Source organism: Hyalella azteca, unplaced genomic scaffold (genome assembly GCF_000764305.2).
Source record: "Hyalella azteca isolate HAZT.00-mixed unplaced genomic scaffold, Hazt_2.0.2 contig13103, whole genome shotgun sequence".
In the NCBI taxonomy this organism is placed as follows: Eukaryota; Metazoa; Arthropoda; class Malacostraca; order Amphipoda; family Hyalellidae; genus Hyalella; species Hyalella azteca.
Window position 1 is genome coordinate 30,432 of NW_025943037.1, and position 22,363 is coordinate 52,794.

Below are 22,363 nucleotides of genomic sequence, written 5' to 3' on the forward strand. Positions count from 1 at the left end.
TAGGTGTATAATTGAATGTAATGAATAATATGTATCCCCAGATGTTACCTTGAGCTTCTACTGTATTAAATGTCTACCTGTATGTTAGACGCGCATGGTGAATCTTGAATTTTTGTTCAGGATTTAACAACAATAACATGGGCGGTGGTGGCGGATTTGGTGGTGGACTAGGAGATCGAGTCTTCAACGATGGAAGTGGCGTGCGGGTCAGTTGTATTCAACTGCATTTATTTATTCATCATTCATTTAGGTGAATGCAACATCAATTATGTTCACCAAATTCTTGAACCTCGTATTTAAGTAAAAGTTTTGTGTAGGTTTGAAAGGTGTAAGAAATTAAAATGTGTTTTGGAAATGGTCCTTGAGTTGCTACTAGCAACAAAGCTGTCATTTGTGAACAAGCGTCTCATTGCTTGAATGAAGATTATATATGATCATGGAAGTTTGTTCAATCCACGATGAACTGCTATGTCATCAACACTATAAGCGTGTATGTCATGCATTGTCCGGCTCAGTTGTAATTTATTTTCCGCCTGTGTTGACTGGATGTCTGTCCTGCAGTGTCCAGTTCGGTTTTTATTTCTGAAGCTGCTGCAAACTCTCGTGATTTGCAGGGCAAGAAGCATCCGCGGTTCCCGACTCATGGCGTCCATATGCGGGGCCTGCCATTCAAAGCCACCGAGCACGACATCATGAAGGTGAGTCTTGCTTATAATGACCATATGGTCTTGCCCGTTGAGGAAATCATTCGCTCTATTGCTGTCCTAATTTCATTGCAGTTAAAGTGTTTAAAATGAGACCAGGGCTTTCCTGCAAACACCACACACAAAATACGGTGGCCATTTCAGACAGGATCTGCTCTAATATTTATATTCATTAAGCTTGGGAAGTTAAGTGCTTTGATAATGGCGATATTATTCAAACAGATTGTAAATATAATTTCGGTTATCCCGTGCCGTTTTGTCAGCTCATTTGCCTGTCAGATATCTTAACTTTTTTATTTAAAAAAAGGTGATTGTCGCAACTTATCCTACGTTAGTTTTTTATGTAATTTACGTATTACGTAGATAGTCATTAAGTTAATAATTTTGAGGTTCCACAAATAGTGACTTGTAAGTTATATGCGTTTATGAAGCTCAAATTGACCTTATTTGACTATAATTGTGAATCAATTCATGTGTACATTATCTTCTTTGAACCATACATACACATGCACTGTCTGTATGAAGCCACTCACTGAAAGGATGAAATTTCAACATAAAACGAGTTTGATTTTTGTTTGAAACCTCTACTCCAGTGAAGTGCTCCAACTTTTTGTTTGTGTGTAGTCACTGTTTCTCGTACTGCTTATTTTCAATACAATCTTGAGCCAGAGTTTTTCTCAATTAAACGTTCACGCTACGTATTAGTTCGTTAATTCATTAATGTGAGGTCACCATCGCTTTCGGCACGACTTATGATATTGTTTTTTATCATGATATTGCAACTGAAATTGAATCACAGCAAAAGGAGAAGATACCTAGCTTCTAGCGATTGATTCTTATGCTGAGGCAGAGTTGCTGATTTAGGAACTTTTAACACACTCACAATCCTTATCTAAACCATTGGAAATGATGAACATTAGCTCGGCTATCAATAACATCAAGTGTGGAAACCCATGTCAATGTATGTTCTTAGTGCTCTCTCAATTTCAAGTCTTGTGATCTGATTACTAATCCCGGTCAACAAAGCGCGTGCAATAACTCTATATCATGAGGTATTTATGAGTAATTTCTGCAGTTCTTCAAGCCTCTGCAGACGGTGACCATAACCTTCATTTGGTTACAGNCATTCTGTCCTTATCTCTGGCTAAGGTGAGCAAGAGCATTCTGTCTTTACCTCTGGCTCAGGTGCACAAGAAATGATTGTGGTTAAATCAGTATTTCGGAAATAGGTATGACGTTCATATTGACTGGGCGAGTTACGTGCGACACTCAATTACCACCATATAAGAAACTAGGATTGATTTATTTAAAGGTATTGGGGTCCAGTGGACATCATGTGTAATAAATGTTATGAATTTAAATAGCTTCCTACTAGTTGTCACGAAATATTTTCCTCTGAATGAGATTCACATATCAGTATCACGTCTAATGCTTACCTTGTCTTGTGCAGCACAATGAATACATGAGGCATCGATACATTGAGCTCTTCCTAACCTCCTCCCCAGAAGGTGAGCTTTTTTCTTCATTATTAATCTCATTTCTTTCATTTGGGATGCAATTCACTAGAGTGTTTCGTTTTAATTTTACGTATATTTTCCTATTGTACATACTTGATTAGAAGGTCCAGTGAATGGCATTCATGTGTTATGCTAAATAAGCGATAACATATTTGAGTCTTATTGGTTGGCTTAGTTTTTGTGTTGTACTTTAAGGCCCACCAGGCGAGACTTGCTGGACAAGCTCTCTGGCAGTTCCTGCTTGACATTAACTCAGAATGATGGAACTAATCCCGTAACAGCGAGAGGTGAACAAAATTCACTCCGATGACAGATTTTTTTTTGTAACAAAAATTCTCTTTGCCTGTATTTCTCTGTTGGGGGCCATCTTCTTTGGCCCCGTTTAAAAAAAAACTATCAACTTGGGATTTTTCTCACTTGAATTACTAATTAAAAGTAGACTCAGGTGCAGAATAAATCGGCATTGACACTACCGTTCTAGACACCCCACACCACATACATGAAAAGCGTTAATGCCACGTTGAAAGGTTCGCTGAGAGTGGGCGTAATAAGATCCACGTATCAGCATACCACATGCGAGCTTCAGGATGCCTACCTAAGAACGATGCTTTAACAACTGTTCAACTCCTGCGAGTCCTCTGTGAAATATTGTATGTGTGTTGCAGATGATGGATTCAATAACATCAACATGGGTGGTATGGTCACCAACCTGAATGTCAGCACTTGAAGTTTCAACTCTAATAACGCTGGTGGAGATTATGCTGGCAATCGTACTGGCATGGCCTACTGCATGGCCAATTCATTGCTCCACCTAATATTTATTTCTCACGCAGGACGAGTGTCGGAAACTTTTAATTAACTTAAACTTTAAACTTAACGGAAATTAAACTTTAAACTTAAACGGAAACTTTAATTAAAATTCTCACCATCATGTAAGTACTAAATACTCCATGCATTTGTTGGTACGTGCTCTCAATAGTGCTGGTTGTTTTCGAGTGAGAATTTTCCAAACATGGTTATTTATTTTTAGGATGTAATATTTTTATTTGTGATCAGTTTTTTGTAGACGATTTTCTCAGATTTAACGTTCAGAAGTTATATTATAAATGAGCTTGCGAATGAGTTGTGAGCTAAGGAAAAATATAAATTTTATTTTAGTATTATTAAGTAAGTAGTTAAGTATCAAGCGACGTTACCGAAAATTCTCGGTGCAGTAATGATACTTTGCGTATGTGACCAAGACATTAATATATATTGTTCCTTATCTGTTGCTAAACCTAAAGTGAGAAATCTGATAATTTGATGTTTTATTTTTCCTTCTTCAACTATTTTTTACATGTACGAAAAATTTTAATTTTCTTTTTTTCAAACTGTTGGATATTCATGAGAAATGCTACCGTCCATGCTACATAAGTCACCATTTGCGGAAAACCCGCTATAATGTAGAAATATCGAGATATGTAACATTTGTGCAGGGTTGACTTATGTTTCAACTTAAGAGAAAAATCCACTCCAATCCGATCATTTAATAAAATGGAAGTTACTGAGACTCCTCGGAAGTGGCGTCTCATATTATATTATAATATAATGTAATAAATTGTACGATTTGCGAGACATCGACCGTATATTGTTCTTTTTGAAAGTTGGTTGATAAGAAACCTGTATACAATGTATGGATATATATTTGTGTGTACGATATACAGGTAAATATTCTCAGTTCATTATTCTTGGTGAAAATATAGTCTCGATCCTACATTCGCTTTCAATGCAAGCATTACAATATAATGGCAAAAAATCTCATCAACTGCAATAGCTCGATAAATCAACGTATACTTTGCTTTATACCATCTTATGCAAGTATATCACGCTGACTAACAATTTCAGACTGAATATTCAAACCCATTAAAAATTTCATCTAATTACCATTTCTTAGGTTCCTCAAGACCAGTACTCGATCTGAAAACCACATCTTGTTTATAGTACAAACTTGAACTTTCAAGACAAATAATCTAGCCAATTGAAGCGCACTGCAGATCGATTCACAGGAGCGTGACTAGAAGAAAGGAGCGCGGGTGTGATGAGGGCCGATGTTTACTCCAAGAGCTGATGAATGCTGTGGTAATAAGTGCTCGACTTTCTCCATTGTGTCGGTAAGGCGACAACTTGTAAAGCCTGCGTGCTCTTCATTCACGAGCCGACGATGTTCCCTGCCGCCATTGTGAGCGCGCAACAATTGTTTACCTCGAGCCAGGCTCACGTTGAGATGGAAGGAAAATACGGAAGGAAGGAGCTATTGATAGTTGATACAGAAATATAATAGGATTTTAGAGGCGCGAATTAAATAGATGGCTGCAGAGAAGGTTAATTTCATGAAATATTCAACACTGCAAAAAGAAAATATTCAGCAACGGATAAAGCTACGGCAAAAATTCTCTGAGATTTTGCGCGGAAGAATTCGTAAGCAAGGGAACGTGTTGAGCACGAAATCAAAGATACTTTTTAGAATATCTTCTTTCGTATGTGTCATTGATTGCAAATAATTGCAAAAGAGCAGGGAATGCGGACTAAGTGCATTTGTAAAACAGCGATTAAAAATAAGAGGAGTCAGAGTTGGCAAAAAATGGTGAAGGCACATGCTATTGAAGAAAAAAAAGTCTAGCACTGTGTTCTATCAATTCGTTTCGAGCAGGAAGATTACCAAGAGTTAAAAAAATATATATTAATAGTTAAGAGGAGGAATTCGAAGGCGTCGTTGTGTTGAACGTAAAAATAAAATGTAATAAAACTGTAATAATTAGGAGTTCAAAATAATTACTTGTTGGTTATCCTGGGGTTGCCCGTGAGAATTGCAAAGTAGAATTTCAATTTGAGATCCATTCTTTTCCTAATCTTCCATTAAAAAAAATTTCGAGTTCAGGCCAAATCCCGACTTGATAAGTATCACAGATACGCTCTCTTACAGCCCCTATCTATTTACGGTGACAGTCATCAAAACATACATGAAAATAACCTGCAAACAAACTTGTGTAATATATAGTAAGAAAGGCTATTATACAGAGGGTAACCGCGATACTCATCGAATTGAAATATTACTTGCGCCTGGAAATTTATTCATACTGGGATAGTTATAAGGAATTGCATGACCGGAATGAAGGGGTTCGGTTTTCCGGACTTCATTCCGGAAATTTCCGTTCCTAAATTTGTATGTATAAATGCAGTTTAAAAGACGTAAAATAATCCATTCATATTTCTAAGCGAGATTCAAACAAGAGTTCATCGTAAAATTTTAATTTACAACGGTCTTTCTTTAATCAGCGTAGGCTAAATGAATTAAATTCTTATTAACGGCATTAGAGATAATGGGATTACATATAATATCCAGGTGATTTTTTAGGATTAAACGCCGGGCTAACCTGCTAGTTTAATGAAAAAAATTTCACTATGCTTATTTTCATAATGTGAAATTATTTTTTACATCAAGCTTAGATGCGCATTATATATTGTTTAAACTTTAAAATAATCGAAAATTCGGCATTAAAATGTAATGAGAACTCCACACGTGCATCAAATTTTTTCAAAATTCAACGTGAATGTAACTATGGGAGTGTTCAGATAGTATATGACTTGATTGCTTTTACTTCCTCTCTACCACGCTGAATTTGAGGTTTTAGATTTATTAATAGCAGCAGACCCAGAGTAATTTGGGTGGGGGTAAACAGGTTCCAGGGGTGGGGTGACAAGCGGGAGTTCCAGGGGTTACGGGTTAGCTCAATTCCAAGTTAGTATGACGCTAGCCGGTGAAGAGTGAGGTTGTGTGGCGCTGTAAGCGTGCCGTTCCATAACATGATAGCGGCTATGCACGATGTTTATTCAACTGATGAGTGATAATGTGCTTACTTGAAGTTATCAGTGCATGGTGTTGTGGTATAAAGTGAAGTGCTGCAATGATGCTTAGAAACATGTGGATTTTTGGGCTAATTTTTTTACTGCCCGCCCACGCTTTTATTGTGGTCGTACCTGATTCAAGTGAAGTCGGTACCAGTATTTTTGAAGCTAATTTGGATGGTCCAACTAACTATAAATTAGATCCTAGAAGAACCGATAGTCACGTGCACCGATTCGTGCACGTAAATTACGAAACCGGTGAAGTTACAGTGAAAAGAGAACTGGAATGCTCAGGGGCTTATTATAGTAACCCCATTTCATTGTGGGTAGAGGCTTGGTCAGATGCGAACCCTGCCCTTGATTATGTTGCTTACCCGCTTCGAATCCTGGTGACAGGTTCTTCTTGTGATCACGTGGGGGCTCTGACGAAAGAGGTTTCCAGTTGGAGAGACACCACCTCGCTTTCGATTGCTCTTCCTGAATCATACGGAAAGGATGAGTCTGGCAGCGTTTGCATCCAACGTTCCCAGGTAATCGTGCGTATCCCAGCATTGCTGCCCAAGTCTCTTCAGACATGCAAGCTGAACTACAACCGAGTTTCAGACGCCAGATTTGCTGTTGAAAAAGAAGCAGGTGATTTAGTCAGTCTATCGAATGTGTGCCTGGGAGAAATTACACGAGTAACTGTTTGGATTCGGCTGCAATGCCACCATCTTGACACTGCGTACGAACACGGCTTGATGCTTCTCCTCCACAATGATGCGCCTCCTCCAGAAGGGACTGTGAGACGCACAAGAAGACAAATGGCTGCTGCAGCTCCGTACTTCGAAAGACCGCTTATTGAAGCGCAGGTTCGCGAAGAAGAGAATGAAGGGACTCCAGTGACCACCGTTACTGCGACTGACCCAGAAGGAGCAGCTCTGTCATACTCCATAAAAGCTGTGCGTGATAGCAGGTCCGAAAATATGTTTAACATTGATCCCTCGTCTGGACTCGTGTCAACGACCACGCGTCTAGACCGCGAGCTCATGGATGAACATTATTTTCGAGTGATTGCTGTTGATCAAGCCGCATCTCCTCCTAGGACTGCCACCACTAATCTCAAAGTCACGGTTGCTGATGCTAACGATCACGATCCGGTTTTTGAGCGTGAAGAATATTTTAAATCAGTGCCAGAAGGACCTAATAGCGGGAACACGCTTCTTAAAGTCCGTGCTACCGATCAAGATGCTGGACCCAACGCAGCAGTGACTTACACTTTGATCGAATCTTCAGATCCAGATAAAATATTTCGTTTGGATCCTCGCACTGGTGAACTAGAAAGTCGACTACCGTTAGATAGAGAACAGCAAGCAATTTACCACTTGACCGTGCAAGCCGAAGATGGTGGACCTCCTCAAGAACGCCGATCAACAACTGCAAAAATAGTTCTGACTATACTCGATGAAAATGATAACTACCCTCAGTTTTCAGAAAGCACATATACGGTAGAGGTACCTGAAGATATTAGCGCAGCTGCTTCACCAGTAATAGCACACATTCGAGCTATAGACGCTGACTCCGGTGAAAATGGGGAAGTTCGATATGCCATAATTGGAGGAAATACTGCGGGACATTTCACAATTGATGGATTAACCGGAGAAGTGAGAGTTGTGTCGCCGCTCGATCACGAGGGGACCAAAAGTTACCGATTGGTCATTAGGGCGCAAGATTCTGGGTCTCCACCTCGCTCGAAAACGACTCAGCTTTTGGTGAATGTTAGAGATGTTAATGATAATGTACCTCGGTTCTACACTCCTCTTTTCCAAGAAACAGTACAGGAAAATGTGCCTGTAGGATACTCGATTGTACGAGTACAAGCCTTTGATAGTGACGAAGGAGATAATGCAGTATTGAGCTACAGACTTGAAGGAGGCGGAATCGATTTGCCAGTTTCAGTCGACCCTTCAACAGGCTGGGTTGTGACTCAAAAAGAACTTGATAGAGAAGAGAATCACCATTACACTTTTACCGTCATAGCGGCAGATCAAGGAGATCCTCCTCGGTCAGCCACTTCTACTGTAGTGCTACAAATACAAGACCAGAATGACAACGATCCTATCTTCAATCCCAAAAATTACGAAGTGGCGATCAGCGAAACGGAACAGCCTGGCACTCCAGTGGTAACCGTAACGGCCACTGATAGAGACGAAGACCCGCGACTGCACTACGCTATCACTTCCGGTAATCAGCGCGGAAGATTTTCTATCACGGCCCAGAATGGTCGAGGTGTCATTTCCCTGGCTCAACCATTGGATTTTAAACAAGAACGGCGATACGTATTAGCAGTTACCGCTACTGATGCGGGAGGAAGACATGATTCTGCGACAGTTTATGTTAATGTTACAGATGCAAACACATTTCCACCTGTCTTTGAAAATACTCCGTACTCTGCTACAATTTTTGAAGATGCTCCTGCTGGCAGTACAGTTCTGGTGGTATCAGCTGCTGACAGCGATTCTGGTGAAAATTCTAGAATTACATACTCACTCAGCGGAGAATCTCAACCAGAGTTTACGATCCATCCGAGTACCGGTGCCATAACAACCACTCGGCTTCTTGACAGAGAGAGTCAAGGAGGTTATCTACTTACGGTCACAGCAAGAGACAATGGCAAACCTCCTCTTGCAGATACGACCGATGTTGAAATCACTGTTGTGGATGTGAATGACAATGCTCCGGTGTTCTCAGCCGCGTCTTATCGCGCGACGGTCAGTGAAGACAAGCCTGTGGGTACATCAATTGCTCAAATAAAAGCGAGCGATGCTGATGCCAGTCATAACGGGAATATTCGTTACACATTTGAAGGTGGAGATGACGGAGACTCAACCTTCGCTCTCGATCCTACGTCGGGAGTTTTACGAACTGCTCGGCTGTTGGACAGAGAAACAGTTTCCAGGTACAATCTTATTGCCTTAGCTGCTGACAATGGTGACCCACCACGCTCGACCTCTGTTGTAATAACTGTCGATGTTGATGACATCAATGATAACGCTCCAATGTTTGACACTGAGCACATTCAGTTGTACATCGCCGAAAACTCGCCCATTGGGTCAACCGTTGGCGAAGTCCGCGCTCGGGATCCCGATGCTGGCCGCAACGCCATCATTGAATACAGCATCACAGGAGGGGTAGATGCCGGTGACTTCGTTATGGTAGCTCATCCTACCGAGGGCAGGGCCGAACTCATCACTCGTATTGAGTTGGATTATGAGTCATCCAAGAAAAAATACTATCTGGAAGTGAGCGCCACGTCCGACACTTTGAGTTCGTATGTGCCCGTCACTGTACATGTGGTTGATGTAAACGATAACAAGCCTGTGCTTGCCGACTTCAGGATTATTTTCAACAATTTCAAGGATCATTTCCCAGTTGGACCTATCGGCCGAGTCCCTGCCGTAGACGCCGACGTCACTGATCAGGTATGAATAATTCTAATTATTCAAGATTCATATAGAATTTTAGCATCTTATATTAACTTTTTTTAATTTATGCTCAACATCTGTTCGATTGTTGCGCCGTACCACATCAATAAAATTCTGGTCGTTTATTTGCGTTTTTCACATTTTATTTCGCTTTAAACTCGTTCCATTTCATATGCTTTGCATCACTTGCTTTTTGCATTTACTAATATTTTGTATTTTCGCATTGCGAATCCTATATTTTTTGTTGCTGCACTGCGTCTTTAATATTTTGCCGTGTTGCCTGTGCTTTCGTTTCTACTGTTGCGTCTGCTATCACTTGTAATGTAATTCTTTCGTCTCTCGCTGTGTAGTGTCTTTTACCTTTGTTGCGTCGATATCGTTCGCTGCGTTACGTCTTATCTCACCTGATACTTTGCGTTTTTTATTGTTTAGAGTGTTGTCTCTTTTCCCTTTGCTCTCGTGCGTCTTTTACTTACTATGTTGCGCCTTTTATCAGTTGCTACGTCTTGGTCAGCTGCTCGTGTCAAGCGAGCGCGCTAGCGCATCAAGCGACGCGTGAAATGGGGCGTTAGACCGACGTCTCTGGCCTCACAACCAGCGACGTCTCAACAGTTCAGTTGTGACGGCCACTGAACTTGACCGAACGCCCAATTACAGTTTGCGCGAGACTGGTTCGAGACAGTAGAACAACTGGCAATCTACTGGTGACTAACTAGAGGTCGATGGCAAATTAGAAGTCTAGCTGCTGGTGACTGATTCAACGAAGAAACTCATGTGGGTTTAGTAAGGTGGACTCTACTCAAGTTGGGTTTAGTTGTGAAACTCAAGTTGGAGCTGCCAATGCAAGGCCCAAATTCAATAACTACTCGTTATTAGGCCAGTGAATATGTTACTCGATGTTTGTTTACGCCGCGGAGTAATGATGTGAGAATATAGCTGCGGATTCCAATTGCAGTAGCATTGGAGTTCGTGTTTAATATCATATCCAAGCCTACGCGCTGGTGCGTACAAGCTCTCATTCATTGTTTTAAGCCTGGTTCTTGATAATTGAGAGGCTGGATTCGCATCAGTCATATTTTTTTCATGTCTGTCACTGATAAGAGCAATGACAAGTCCTTCAACTGATCAGTTTTTGTCCCTATCTCGTCTGGTTGTGGCTTCGATTGTGTGATCCTCATGAGGCGTAGCCCGTACATAAATCGCAGGCGCTGGCTGTTTAAAAATGTAAGAAAAGCTATTATTGTTTTAGTTGCCGATCTAACGTCACCATTTGGGTTTATTTTTAATGTGATACTCTTCGGTAAAAATTTGCTTTGCTCGCTTAGCTGTCGGTTCCTGATAATTTTCCCTACATGTTAATGAGTGCATCTAATAAGTGTTCAGATGAAAAGACTTCTATTGGAGTTTCCCTACGGCTGGAATGCTAATGTTAGCATAGATGTTCACGAGATGTTTACAATAAAAGATCCACTACAGCACGATTTTCTATGTCTGACATAGATGTTAGTGCCTATAGTGGACTATAAGATCCAGTATTGCTGCAGGTAGAAATGATGTTGACATAAATGTTCTTGAGTGGTGCTCACCAAAAGATCCGTACCGCAGAAATAGCTGATATTGCAATAGATGTTTTTTTTAGAAGTATGTACTGAAATATCTCGTATAAATATATACCATAATATCTCGTATAAATATATACTATAATATATCGTAAAAATATATACCATAATATCTCGTATAAATATATACCATAATATATCGTATAAATATATACTATAATATCTCGTATAAATACATACCATAATATCATCTCGTATAAATACATACCATAATATCTCGTATAAATATATGCCATAATTTCTCGTATAAATATATACCATAATATCTCGTATAAATAAATACCATAATATCTCGTATAAATACATACCATAATATCTCGTATAAATACATACCATAATATCTCGTATAAATACATACCGTACCATAATATCTCGTATAAATATATGCCATAATATCTCGTATAAATATATACCATAATATCTCGTATAAATATATACCATAATGTCTCGTATAAAATACCATAATATCTCGTATAAATATATACCATAATATCTCGTATAAATATATACCATAATATCTCGTATAAATATATACCATAGTTGTTGGCGAGAGGTGCAGTATGTTCTGAGCAGCGTGCCCAGTAAATTGTCTACCAGCGCACGCTCAATGCAAGGCACATAAACAATGCATGGCGGTGCAGCCTGCCGCCGTGTCGCCTGTCGCTTCGATCCGCGCCGGTTGAGAAGCGAAGGCGGATCATCAGCAACTACGATTTCAATTTGTCACTTGCTTGACTTTCCGTCTTTTAACTCGCATGGTTTTTAATTGCATCTTCATAAATTCTATATTTTTTATCGACTAGATTTGTTTATATATTATTTTACTGATAATCGTATAATCAATTTTATTATTTTCGTATGGGTAATTTCATTTTATTATGACTTTTATGTACGGTTGTATTGTTTGCTGAAATAAAAACATTCTAATTAAAATAATGTAATGTTACAAGCTCTATATACTCACTTTAAGTTTGTCGATAAAGTTTTCTTTTTCAATAGGTTTACTAAAACATAGTTTGTTATTTTTTTGTTCATTGCTGCGACCTCTATTTTTTTTATCAAATTCGAGACATGAGGCCTTGATGGTAATGATGTTTGGTATTTCAAAATCAAGCTATGAAAATCAAGCTTACGTCTTAAAATCAAGCGTGAAACTTTGATGAAATGGATCAAACACCTTCACATTCAAGTTTCTTTCAAGTTTACATAGATGTTTTTTCCGTTTTAGCTTCCCTTACGCAATAAACGTATTTTTTTTATTTTATAGACAAAGCGATACAGAAATAACCCGATTAACGAAAGAAAAGATCACTTTTTTAATCCTCTCATTTAATCTTGTGAATTTTATCTTTTTTCAAATCGTTGTGACATGATCAATATATATCTGTCTCGTAACTTTTCATAATATCCGGCACACAATTTACTTTAGAGGCAAAATTTTTGTCCAGATTTATACCTATTTCAGGACTGAACGTGTCGCAATTTTTTCGCATATTTTTCGTGTCGTCTTATTGTTTTGCCTCATTTCGAGAAGACGCTAAAATTTATTACGGAATGCCTTGCTAATTTTACAAAGTCATTCTCCTGTGTTGAGATCAAAGCTCCTGTCATCTCAATCTCATTCGCGTGTGTCAAATTCCGTTCAAACTTCATTCCATATTGACATGCTACTCTATGCATTAAGCTTTCGTTAAGACGTTTTAAATTTAAAAATTTTCAGCTGCTACCAGTAATTTAAAGAACATCGACCTCACGCAGATCGTCAGCACTGCTTCATATTATATATAAAATAAATTAATCTCATTTTATAGTAGCTTTTAAATTGCGTTTTTTTCCTAAGCTTGCGCAGTTCTCCTCGTCTCGACCTTTGAAAAAACTCTGAGCGTGCATTCACCGGTCTCCTTATCCATTTTCAGGAGCTTTATTATCCTAATCGGCTATTATACTTTGTGAGAACCAACCACCGGCTGCCGTGTGCTTCTCAGGACGCCACTCTCTTTTAAAAAATTGTGAGCCTGTATGCTACAGGAAGTCTCATGGGCGAGCTAGTTCACCCTTGCGGCAAGCGGCTATACTCACGAAACTTCTCACTTTCTGCGCATTCCATTCGCTGTTGGAGTGCGTTAACTGTTTAACTTCTTCCTAATTCGTGTGTTAAATGAAGATTTTGTCATAAAGTTATCTCTGTGTATTGTTAATAATTATAATTCATTTTAATTAGTGTTAACGAATAGCAAGTCAAGATATTCGTTATAGAATCTTGCGTCCGTGCTCAGCGGGCAATTTACTTATAGTTACTATTGAAATACCTTCATGACTAGGTTCTCAACTGCATATCATGAAAGGAAGGGTGGATAAATCTTGTGAGCAAGTTTCCGCCTTGGAAATTCTCACACGTCTTCCTGATAACATAAGTCATTCAGAATTGCAGCAGTTTGTGGGGGCAGAGGCCGTGACATCGGACAGCCTAACCCGACTAAATTAACGGCCGTTTAAAAATTTCCGAAATGAAGGCATCATTTGACATCGTTTTCGCGCGCGGTAAATGATACTGATATTACTTGATCAATGCATTGAGTTCGACGTTGAGTTTATTCCACGGCTCGAGAAAATACCGCTCGTTTTAAATGAAAAATTTTCGGTTTATTAAGTTCATTGCAAGTATGTATCTTGAAATGACATTGGGTGATCATGCTGCTCTGAGCAGTTAAACTGATAATTACTTCTTTATGTTTGTGCATATTCTGTTTGTGCATATGACTGTTGGTATTTTAAAGTGCTTGTATTTCAAGTTCGTGGCTCCAGCAATACGCCTGTCGTCAATAAGGCCTTGCCGGGCACGCGGGCGCCTGCCATATCGATCTCGCTTCACAAGTTGCGTGCCAGGGAGCAATGCGTGCCGCCCAAGCATAAACTTGACCTGCTCGAGGCTCACTGCACTGCACTGCACAACTGCACCATCAGCGACAACCTGCCTCGCGTGACCTAGGCCTATACTTTCAAAAAAAGTTAAGAGATCGTAAGTTCATCCGCCAATCATTGACGGCCTTTCAAACCAAATCCACCAATCATAGACGAGAAAATAGAGCGTAAGTACTTACGTTCACTGAGCGAGTTTTGAAAGTATGGGCCCTGATGTTCAATGCCTCACTCACATGCTCGGGATATTACGGCATTGATAATGATTCTGGAATAATTACTTTTTGTTTAAGAGTGCTTGTTCATATCCGTGGTATTGGTAGGTAGGGATGTAATATTGTGGCTTACGTCTTGCAACCAGTATGTCTAACCTTACTATAGAATGGTTGCCTGTTACAATAATTATTCATATGCGCTAATTAACCGGTGAATAAGTTTAAGAGACTTAAGATTAATGTAGTCTCTTGATAAGATCAAGAGACTTAAGATTAATGTAGTCTCTTAATAAGATTAAGAGACTTGCTACATACATAAGAGTAGCTTACTTAAACTTCGATCACAGGTTGCATATTCCGAAAGTTATTAGTTCGTTGGTCTCAACTTAGCTTACATAATCTCTCAGCTGCGTCAACTCTGAAATTGGAACTGATTCTCTTATCAGCCAGCAATTAATCCTACACATTTATCTGTATTCTCAGAGGTGCGGTGCGAGGTGCCCTCGGATTTATTTTGATTTAAGTTACATTAATTAAATTAAGCGCCGTCGGCAAGCACGACGAAGTTGTTTGTATGCTAATGTGGTGGCGTGATTCTGACACCTGAACTTATATAATTTAAAATTATTTTTTTTACGATTTATTCCAAAAATAATTGCTTATCATCTGGCACTTCCTGAATATGTTCCAAAGTTAAATTACTTCCATTCTTGCCATAAAGTATTGTAGCATCGAGCATGGGGACCTTCAAAATGTATACATTATAAAGCAATATTTTTTTGGAACTATAAATCAATTTAAGGGACTACTTGATAATAATATACAGAATTCTAGAGGATGATCCGTTTGCTTCTCGTTCCTGTGCGCTGGTAACGCGTAGGTCGCGTGAGGGTTTGTACCTGGACGCTCTTGAGGTTGCAGAATCACGACAGTAATTCCTGAGTTAGCGAGGGAAGTTTGCAACGTAATGGCTTAGCAAGAATTGCTGGGTAGTTCATGCGCCTTACAAGTTCTTTGATTAAAATTCAGCTCATGTGTATATATTTTGGTACGTATATACCATAAAAGTTGTGCTTATATACCAAATAAAATATGCTTAGAATGTTTCTTGTTGTTTAATGATGATTTTTTGATATTTGGATTGCTTCAAATGACGAACAATGAGATCATTACAAAAAAGTTCAACTCTAATAATTTATCGCCACGATTTTCCTTATTAAATATGTTGCTATGCAGCTATTTTAATCATCAAAATATTGTTCTCTCAAGCAATATATATCTACATTAATTTACTCAGATCGTAAGAATATTGACACAGCACCACTGTTTTCGCGCTGTATATTAGATTGCATTATTTAAATTTTGATAATCTTTTATAGAAATGGTATCCTATAGAGTCGATCGGAGACTGTTGTTATAACAGCATTCACGACATTTTTTCTACTCATTAAACATTTTCATTGTGTTCTGTCTATCATCTTGACCACTCAGCCATCGTATGGTGCCGACATTTGCGTCGTCCGTTGGTCGGCATGCCTCTCCTGTAGTGATTTTCTATGTCATTCTTTGTGGCATTTTCATTTACTGGAGGATGTGTCCTCATTGTGATGCCGATCACGCGGCTCACTGCTGCCAGAGGGGAGTTTTGAACCCCGTACCAGCCACGGGAGGAGACATTCTAGGCTGAAAATATCCTTCGTTCTTATTGGATTCAATCAAATGGCTAATGGTTAGCCGCTTTTAAATTTATTTCGCATTCTATGTTAACATTTCTCAATGTCGTTTGATGGTCGAGCTGAGTTATTTTTTCGTGGTTTCTGTTTTACAATACCTACTTCGGGTTTCGTGATGGTTATCGTGATCCCTCGCGATTTTAAAAGTAATTAGTTTTAGAAACTTATATGTATATATCTTGCATGTTTTGCTGACCTCTCCTGAGTCGGAGCAGTAGAAACACGGTTGAACTAATATGCCACTCATTTGTATAAATAAAAAATTTTTTGTTTGAGTTTTGATAGAACTTTTTTTTATGGATGATGCCTTATTATTTATGTTAATACTCTGTTTTCTTGACGTGTCTTAAATAAATGTATTCATTTGTATCCCTTTAATCATTTCAGCTGAGCTACAGTGTGGTTAGCGGCAACAAAGCGGGACTGCTGAACATCGGTCGCGACTCCGGGGAAATTTCCCTCTCTCCTGCCCTCAACAACAACGTTGCTACCACCGCCACCATGAGGGTCGCTGTCTCAGGTCAGTTCTCGTTATCTCTATACATTATTATCTACACCATTTCTGTTGAAAGCGACTTAAGCAAACTTAACTTTAAGTTTCGTTATCTCAACACTTTATAATATACACCATTTCTGGTGAAACCTACTTCACCGAACTTAACTTTAACTCTCGTTATCTCAACACATTATAATATACACAATTTTTGTTGAAAGCTACTTTAACAAACTTAACTTTAACTCTCGTTATCTCAACACATTATAATATACACAATTTCTGTTGAAAGAACTTTAACAAACTTAACTTTAACTCTCGTTATCTCAACACATTATAATATACACCATTTTTGTTGAAAGCAACTTTAACAAACTTAACTTCAAGTTTTGTTATCTCAACACATTGTAATATACACCATTTTTGTTGAAAGCAACATTGACAAACTTAACTTTAACTCTCGTTATCTCAACACATTATAATATACACAATTTCTGTTGAAAGCAACTTTACCTAACTTAACTTTAACTTTCGTTATCTCAACACATTATTATCTACAGTTCTACACCATTCGTATGGAAAGAAAACTTTTTGTTTTACATTGCAATTATTGTTTCGATTCCCGCGAAATTTTTGAGTTTCTATCTTTGTTTTGTATCTGCATGGTCAGAAATTATTGGTGACTTAATTTTACTTTTTAGCCTGAAATTATTTAGGTTGAAGCACCATTAAAAGGAATAAACTGTTGGCAGTCAATACATTTTTGCTCCGATATACCAATTGGGTTACCATTTTAGGCTTGTCACTGATTTTTTTCTGCATCTTTTGTTCATTTAAATTTTGTTTGGCAATGCGCCTGTGCTCATGTTTTTTTATGACCCATGTCATAGAACTGTACAATGACTAAATTTATTTATTTTCACTGAAAACTGTAATTTCTTTCAACCATTGACTCTCGTCACATTTAGGTTATCCTTTCTTCACTCAAATATTGTGGCAATTAATAATTGTTATTGATCAATCTTAATGTCACATTCATCCTCATATTTTGTTCACCATGACCATTTATATCAAGAGCATGGGATTTCTTCTTCGAAATGATAGTTTTACTGTCCAAATTAAAAGAAATGTTCTTAAATTGACTTTCGCGTGGACTTTTTCTTGTATTCGCTTTGGATAGTTTCGAGTTGAAAAGCAAAGCACCATCCAATAATTTATAGTCAAAATTATGGTGCAGTGTTTTTGCGAGTGTGAGTCTTTGTCCAGTGTTGATTTTATCCGAGTAGCGTCATGTCCATCGTTGATTGTATCACACAGTTTGTACTGCAATTGCGCACGCATTGCAACACTGTCCTGCCAGACACCGCGTGCGATGAAAGCCACGATAGCGAGGCTGGATTTCTCAAAACTATCACTTGTCAGTAACTCTTGTTCAGTGACGGTGAAGCAGAGTCTTCTTGAGATTTGGACTGAGCCATGTGCGCGATAAAATGACTAAAAAGTAATTGAATTTGTTAGCTAACTAGTGAACATTCATGCGTTTATAAAAGATACAAAAACTTGATGCATTTTAATTACATTTCAAGGTCAGCAAAATTTTTTACTTCTGCACTCAAAGGAAAATGAATCTTTATTGTTGAATCGGCCACAAAAATGAACATTGTGCTGATGGGAGCTCAAGTGTTGAATCTGTGCTTCGTTGACAGTCGCAGGTCATTGTATGGCTGCAGTTCAGTTAACAGGGAACCCGTCAAGCCGCTGCAGAAATCGTCACCGCGGTTCTCACTCGCATTGCTCGCGTTCTTGCTAGCAATCGACTTGATTACCCCCATTAGAACCCCCCTGTCTCCCGGCCCCTCTAGTTGTGTCGGGGGGCAACGTCCGACAACTCTATGCGGTAGCCTTCTTGTTCCTCTTCTGAAGCGTCGCTTAGCTTCCCTCTCTCCTCCCTTCCACGTTTCGCTTGTCCCGCCCCTCCGCGGGTTGTGGCGGTCGTAGAGTATTTCCTGCTGAGCTTTGTGGCGTGTGGCACAAATCCTGCTCCAGCAGCGGCAAAATGTACGACCATAGAAATTTTATCACATAGGACTAACGTTTGTTTATAAAAATTATATAATAAAACAAATAGTTTTTTTTAGTCTAAAATCCTATCATGTTTTTGTTTGTTATAACATGGGTTATGTTATAATTTGCTTGTATGTGATCAATGCTCTTAGTCGTTTATCTCATGCTATACAAATATTGTTGTAACAATTTTTGTGTCGCTTCAGGCAGATAACTTTTATATCCTAGATCTCATTGCTCTATGAACCTAACTTCTCAATTTGGTGTCATGTGCAAATTACTCGATAGTCTTACCACCCCGATCAAGAGCTCCAATGATGATGGCGCTATTACATTGGAGTTGCGGCTTCCTCGCATCCGTGACCAAGGATCTACGTAAGTGGGTCTAGCCATCACGGCAAACCGCTTTTGCATTAACGGTCGTGACGAACGGTGCCCGTAAAACGGCTTTGATCGGAGGCTGGCGTTTTGATTGCAGCGACGCCTGAGTGCATTCCGCCCGGTAGCGGTGAACGGACCGGGGTGATGGAGCCTCTCAGCCATGAATTGCGGTCTCTGGTGATGCCTTCTGTCATCACATGTGGGGCATCGCGACCAAGCTTGTGATGCTTCCTGTCATCACATGCGGGGCATCGCAACCAAGCGTGTGATGCCTCCTGTCATCACATGTGGGCATCGCGACCCAGCGTGTGATGCCTCCTGTCATCGCATGTGGGCATCGCGACCAATCGTGTGATGCCTCCTGTTATCGATCGTGCATTTTCGATCGTGCTCACACTAAGCTCTCGACATTCGTGTTCGTATCATAAACGTGAGTGAGAATCGCGTTTGTTCGTTCGCCCATAAGGAAAATAATGTCGATTTCGTGAATTTTTTCGCGAAAACTGACAAAATATTCAGGTTTTGTTCATCGTGTACGTTTTCGTCCATTAGACGGCATTTTTAAAGCATTTGAGAAACTCCTTCCATTTGCGTGGCCTGGTGAAAAGTAAAAGCACACTTTCATTTGATTGTCATTTATAAAATCTAAAAGCAGACCGTTTCCCTTCGTTGCGTTTCAACCAGTTCTGCTTGACTGAAGACCGCGTGCCTCTTACATGCCTTGCTGTCGAAACGCTTAATTGTCATACCTTGCTCCAATAACTCTACTTTCTGTTCCGGTCAATATAACTACTTATCCAATCTCTTGATGTGCATGACTGCGTGATTAATTATATTATCATTCACATATATTCAACATCCATTCTACGTTGAGAATTGCATTGAAACATTTGAATGCTTTTAATAATAGTATTTTTTGGTAATTTACCAGGGTTTTTCAGATTAGTAAGAAACATTTCAGCAAAATTGAATGTACTGGTATCGTTCATCTATCTTAGATATGAGGGTGTTCCCTAGTTTATCTGAACGTTGGATTTGGCGTTCTGTACAAAAAAAATAACGAGTTGCGGGCAAGTGTATTGGAAAGTTTTTGTCAATGGTCGTAAACTCTACGCAGTCTTGCACCAACCCTTTTCTTTTGAGAGCTGTGTTTTTTGGTATCGACAAGCCTTGTTAAATTGTAAAAATTGTATGAGGAAAGATGATGGCTGTTCTATTTTTGCTAGTTGAATTATCAAAAGAAACATAAATTTTGTTGCTTAAGATTGAAGATGAATATTGAAGTACTGACAAAATACGTACTGAAATTTAATTTTGCATTTTGCTTTCAGCGATCTAGCCGCTTATGGCAATTATTTACAATGTTTGATTTCCCCATCATGTGCGCATAAGTTTCTTAAAATATTAGGCCAGCAAGACATACTGAATATACTGATGCATGCACACACAGTATTGCATGTCTCCTGTCGTGATTGCGATCTTTCTCTTTGTTTTTACCGAGGCGTGCGTGTTTCTCAACGTCATAAGATAAGCTTCGTCATTTCCAGTCAAACTTTCATTGTTGTTTACCTCAAAATTTTGGCAGGAGATACCGGAAATATGAGCTGCTCTGGAATTATACTCGCTTACCTAACCCGAGATCGCTTCGAATATGCAACTGGAAAAATAACGCTTTATGCTTGACCGGGAAGAATCTGATTCGCGTCACGTCGCAAGAGCAGCGAAGGTGATAGATGGGCCGTCCTGTCGTACATGGTGTTCGCCAGTTAGTTGTGGGTTCGCGATGACATTCAGAATGAATGTTTCGACTTCTTGATTTTTGCTGATTATTGCAGGTATTACTAGGTTTTTAAAGTGCTTCTTCCCTAGCGTATGTAATTTCATCCATGTGTGCGCTTTCTTAATCCTCGAAAAGGGTATTATTAAATCGTGAACATTACTGAATTTATTGTACTGCAACGAGCTTTTTCTGAGTTGTTGAATGGTATTCACTGTAATTTTTAATTGGAAATTGGACGAAAATTATTGAAATGGAATTTCTCTACGACAAAATATCAACTATCTAGTATCATTTCAGCGCACAACGCATTTGAAAAGGAACGTGAAGCGTGTTCGGTACCAACAAGTCTCAGTTGCCGCTCAGCATCTTCAAAGCGGCAGAGGAACTGCACGCTATATAGGGACCGAAAGAAAGGCGCCTCGCTGCGTGCGTTAGTCGAGCTGTTGTTGCTCGGTTGCAATATGTAAGCTGATGCTCGGGCTTGACCCTCATTGCTGTGTCTAATGCGCTCATTAGTGGTGGGTCTTGAGAGCAGACTTTTGTCCAGGCTCGAAACCACGACATGTTTTGCGGTCATGTTGTTTGTTAACAGAAATTCGGAGAAATTTCTCTTCAGTTTGACGGCTGCTAACTCACGTGAAGCTGAGAACGTTTAAGAAACGTTCGTGGTATTTCGCGCAAGCAGGATATGTGCGTGCGAAAGACGTGTTATAGGGGGTTATGGTCTTATTTAGGGAGCTACTGATCATTATCTTGTTAAAGCTCTGCTCGTCTGCTAATTAAATTTCATTAGAGGACGAAATGCACATGTAGAAAATCTCTAATACCTATAAATCTGGCTGTACTGTTTAAAGATTAGCAGTGGAATAACTCTTTAAATTTGAATAAAAATAAAAATGCAATTTAATCTCTCAGTAACTTGAATTGTCATTTAATGATGAAATTAATCGAAATGCTGGAATTAAGAAAATCTATTGATGCCTGTGAAATACTTTGCTATATTATTCTCTTTCCCAAGCATTTGCCTACTTGATGAAAACTAATTATTCTACTGTCCAGAAATGAATTTATACTAAAATGGGCAGTGAACAGGTTTGAAATGCTGTGACCTGTACGCTTATATGTGCTGGTGTTGGTCATGCGAGAGCTGCAGGAATCTCGGGCATGAGAAGGGAGGGGCCACGGCAGCAGGTCAGCCAGAACGTCTCTGTGATGCAAGACTTGACCATACCTACTGTAGCGCAGCGATGTATATTGTGCTGTGGGCACACTTCATCATTATGGATATCTATGATGTTTAGAGGTAATAAGAACTTATGTGCTCAATTTGCATAGTGAACCCTAAATATAACGGTTCTTACATGCAAGGCATCGCGGTCCCACTTATAAATGATATGAACATCAGTATCATTAATGGCAATGCTCAATGCGTGGCAACAGGTAGCGATATTGCAAATAAAACCATAAATGCAAATTATACGAAAAATTAGCAAATCTTATAATTACGTACATTGCTCTTTCATTGCTCATTGCATGATTGCTCTTGCTTACAATCACGAGCAGCATCTCACTCAGCTAAGTCTGCACTT

The 22,363-nt window shown here is 39.2% G+C and overlaps 1 protein-coding gene and 2 long non-coding RNA genes across 4 annotated transcripts in view; all 3 read left to right on the forward strand.

Moving 5' to 3' along the window:
* The first annotated feature begins 124 nt into the window (after positions 1-124).
* Positions 125-1,808, forward strand: LOC125178826. Of its 2 annotated transcripts, none has more exons than XR_007157036.1 (3): positions 125-206; positions 562-698; positions 1,780-1,808. It is a non-coding gene; the product is annotated as an uncharacterized LOC125178826 (long non-coding RNA). The 2 variants fall into 2 exon arrangements; XR_007157035.1 differs by having other exon boundaries at positions 615-698.
* A 27-nt stretch (positions 1,809-1,835) lies between these two features.
* LOC125178827 lies at positions 1,836-3,519 on the forward strand. The gene is made up of 2 exons (XR_007157038.1): positions 1,836-2,212; positions 2,887-3,519. It is a non-coding gene; the product is annotated as an uncharacterized LOC125178827 (long non-coding RNA).
* Positions 3,520-6,019: 2,500 nt separating this feature from the next.
* Positions 6,020-22,363, forward strand: part of LOC108675807 (protocadherin-like wing polarity protein stan) — a 48,720-nt gene continuing 32,376 nt past the window's right edge. Inside the window, exons 1-2 of the mRNA XM_018163839.2 lie at positions 6,020-9,567; positions 16,444-16,576. Of these exons, the coding sequence (XP_018019328.1) occupies positions 6,166-9,567; positions 16,444-16,576 (3,535 nt within the window). The 5' untranslated portion in view covers positions 6,020-6,165. The remainder of the gene's footprint in view (positions 9,568-16,443; positions 16,577-22,363) is intronic.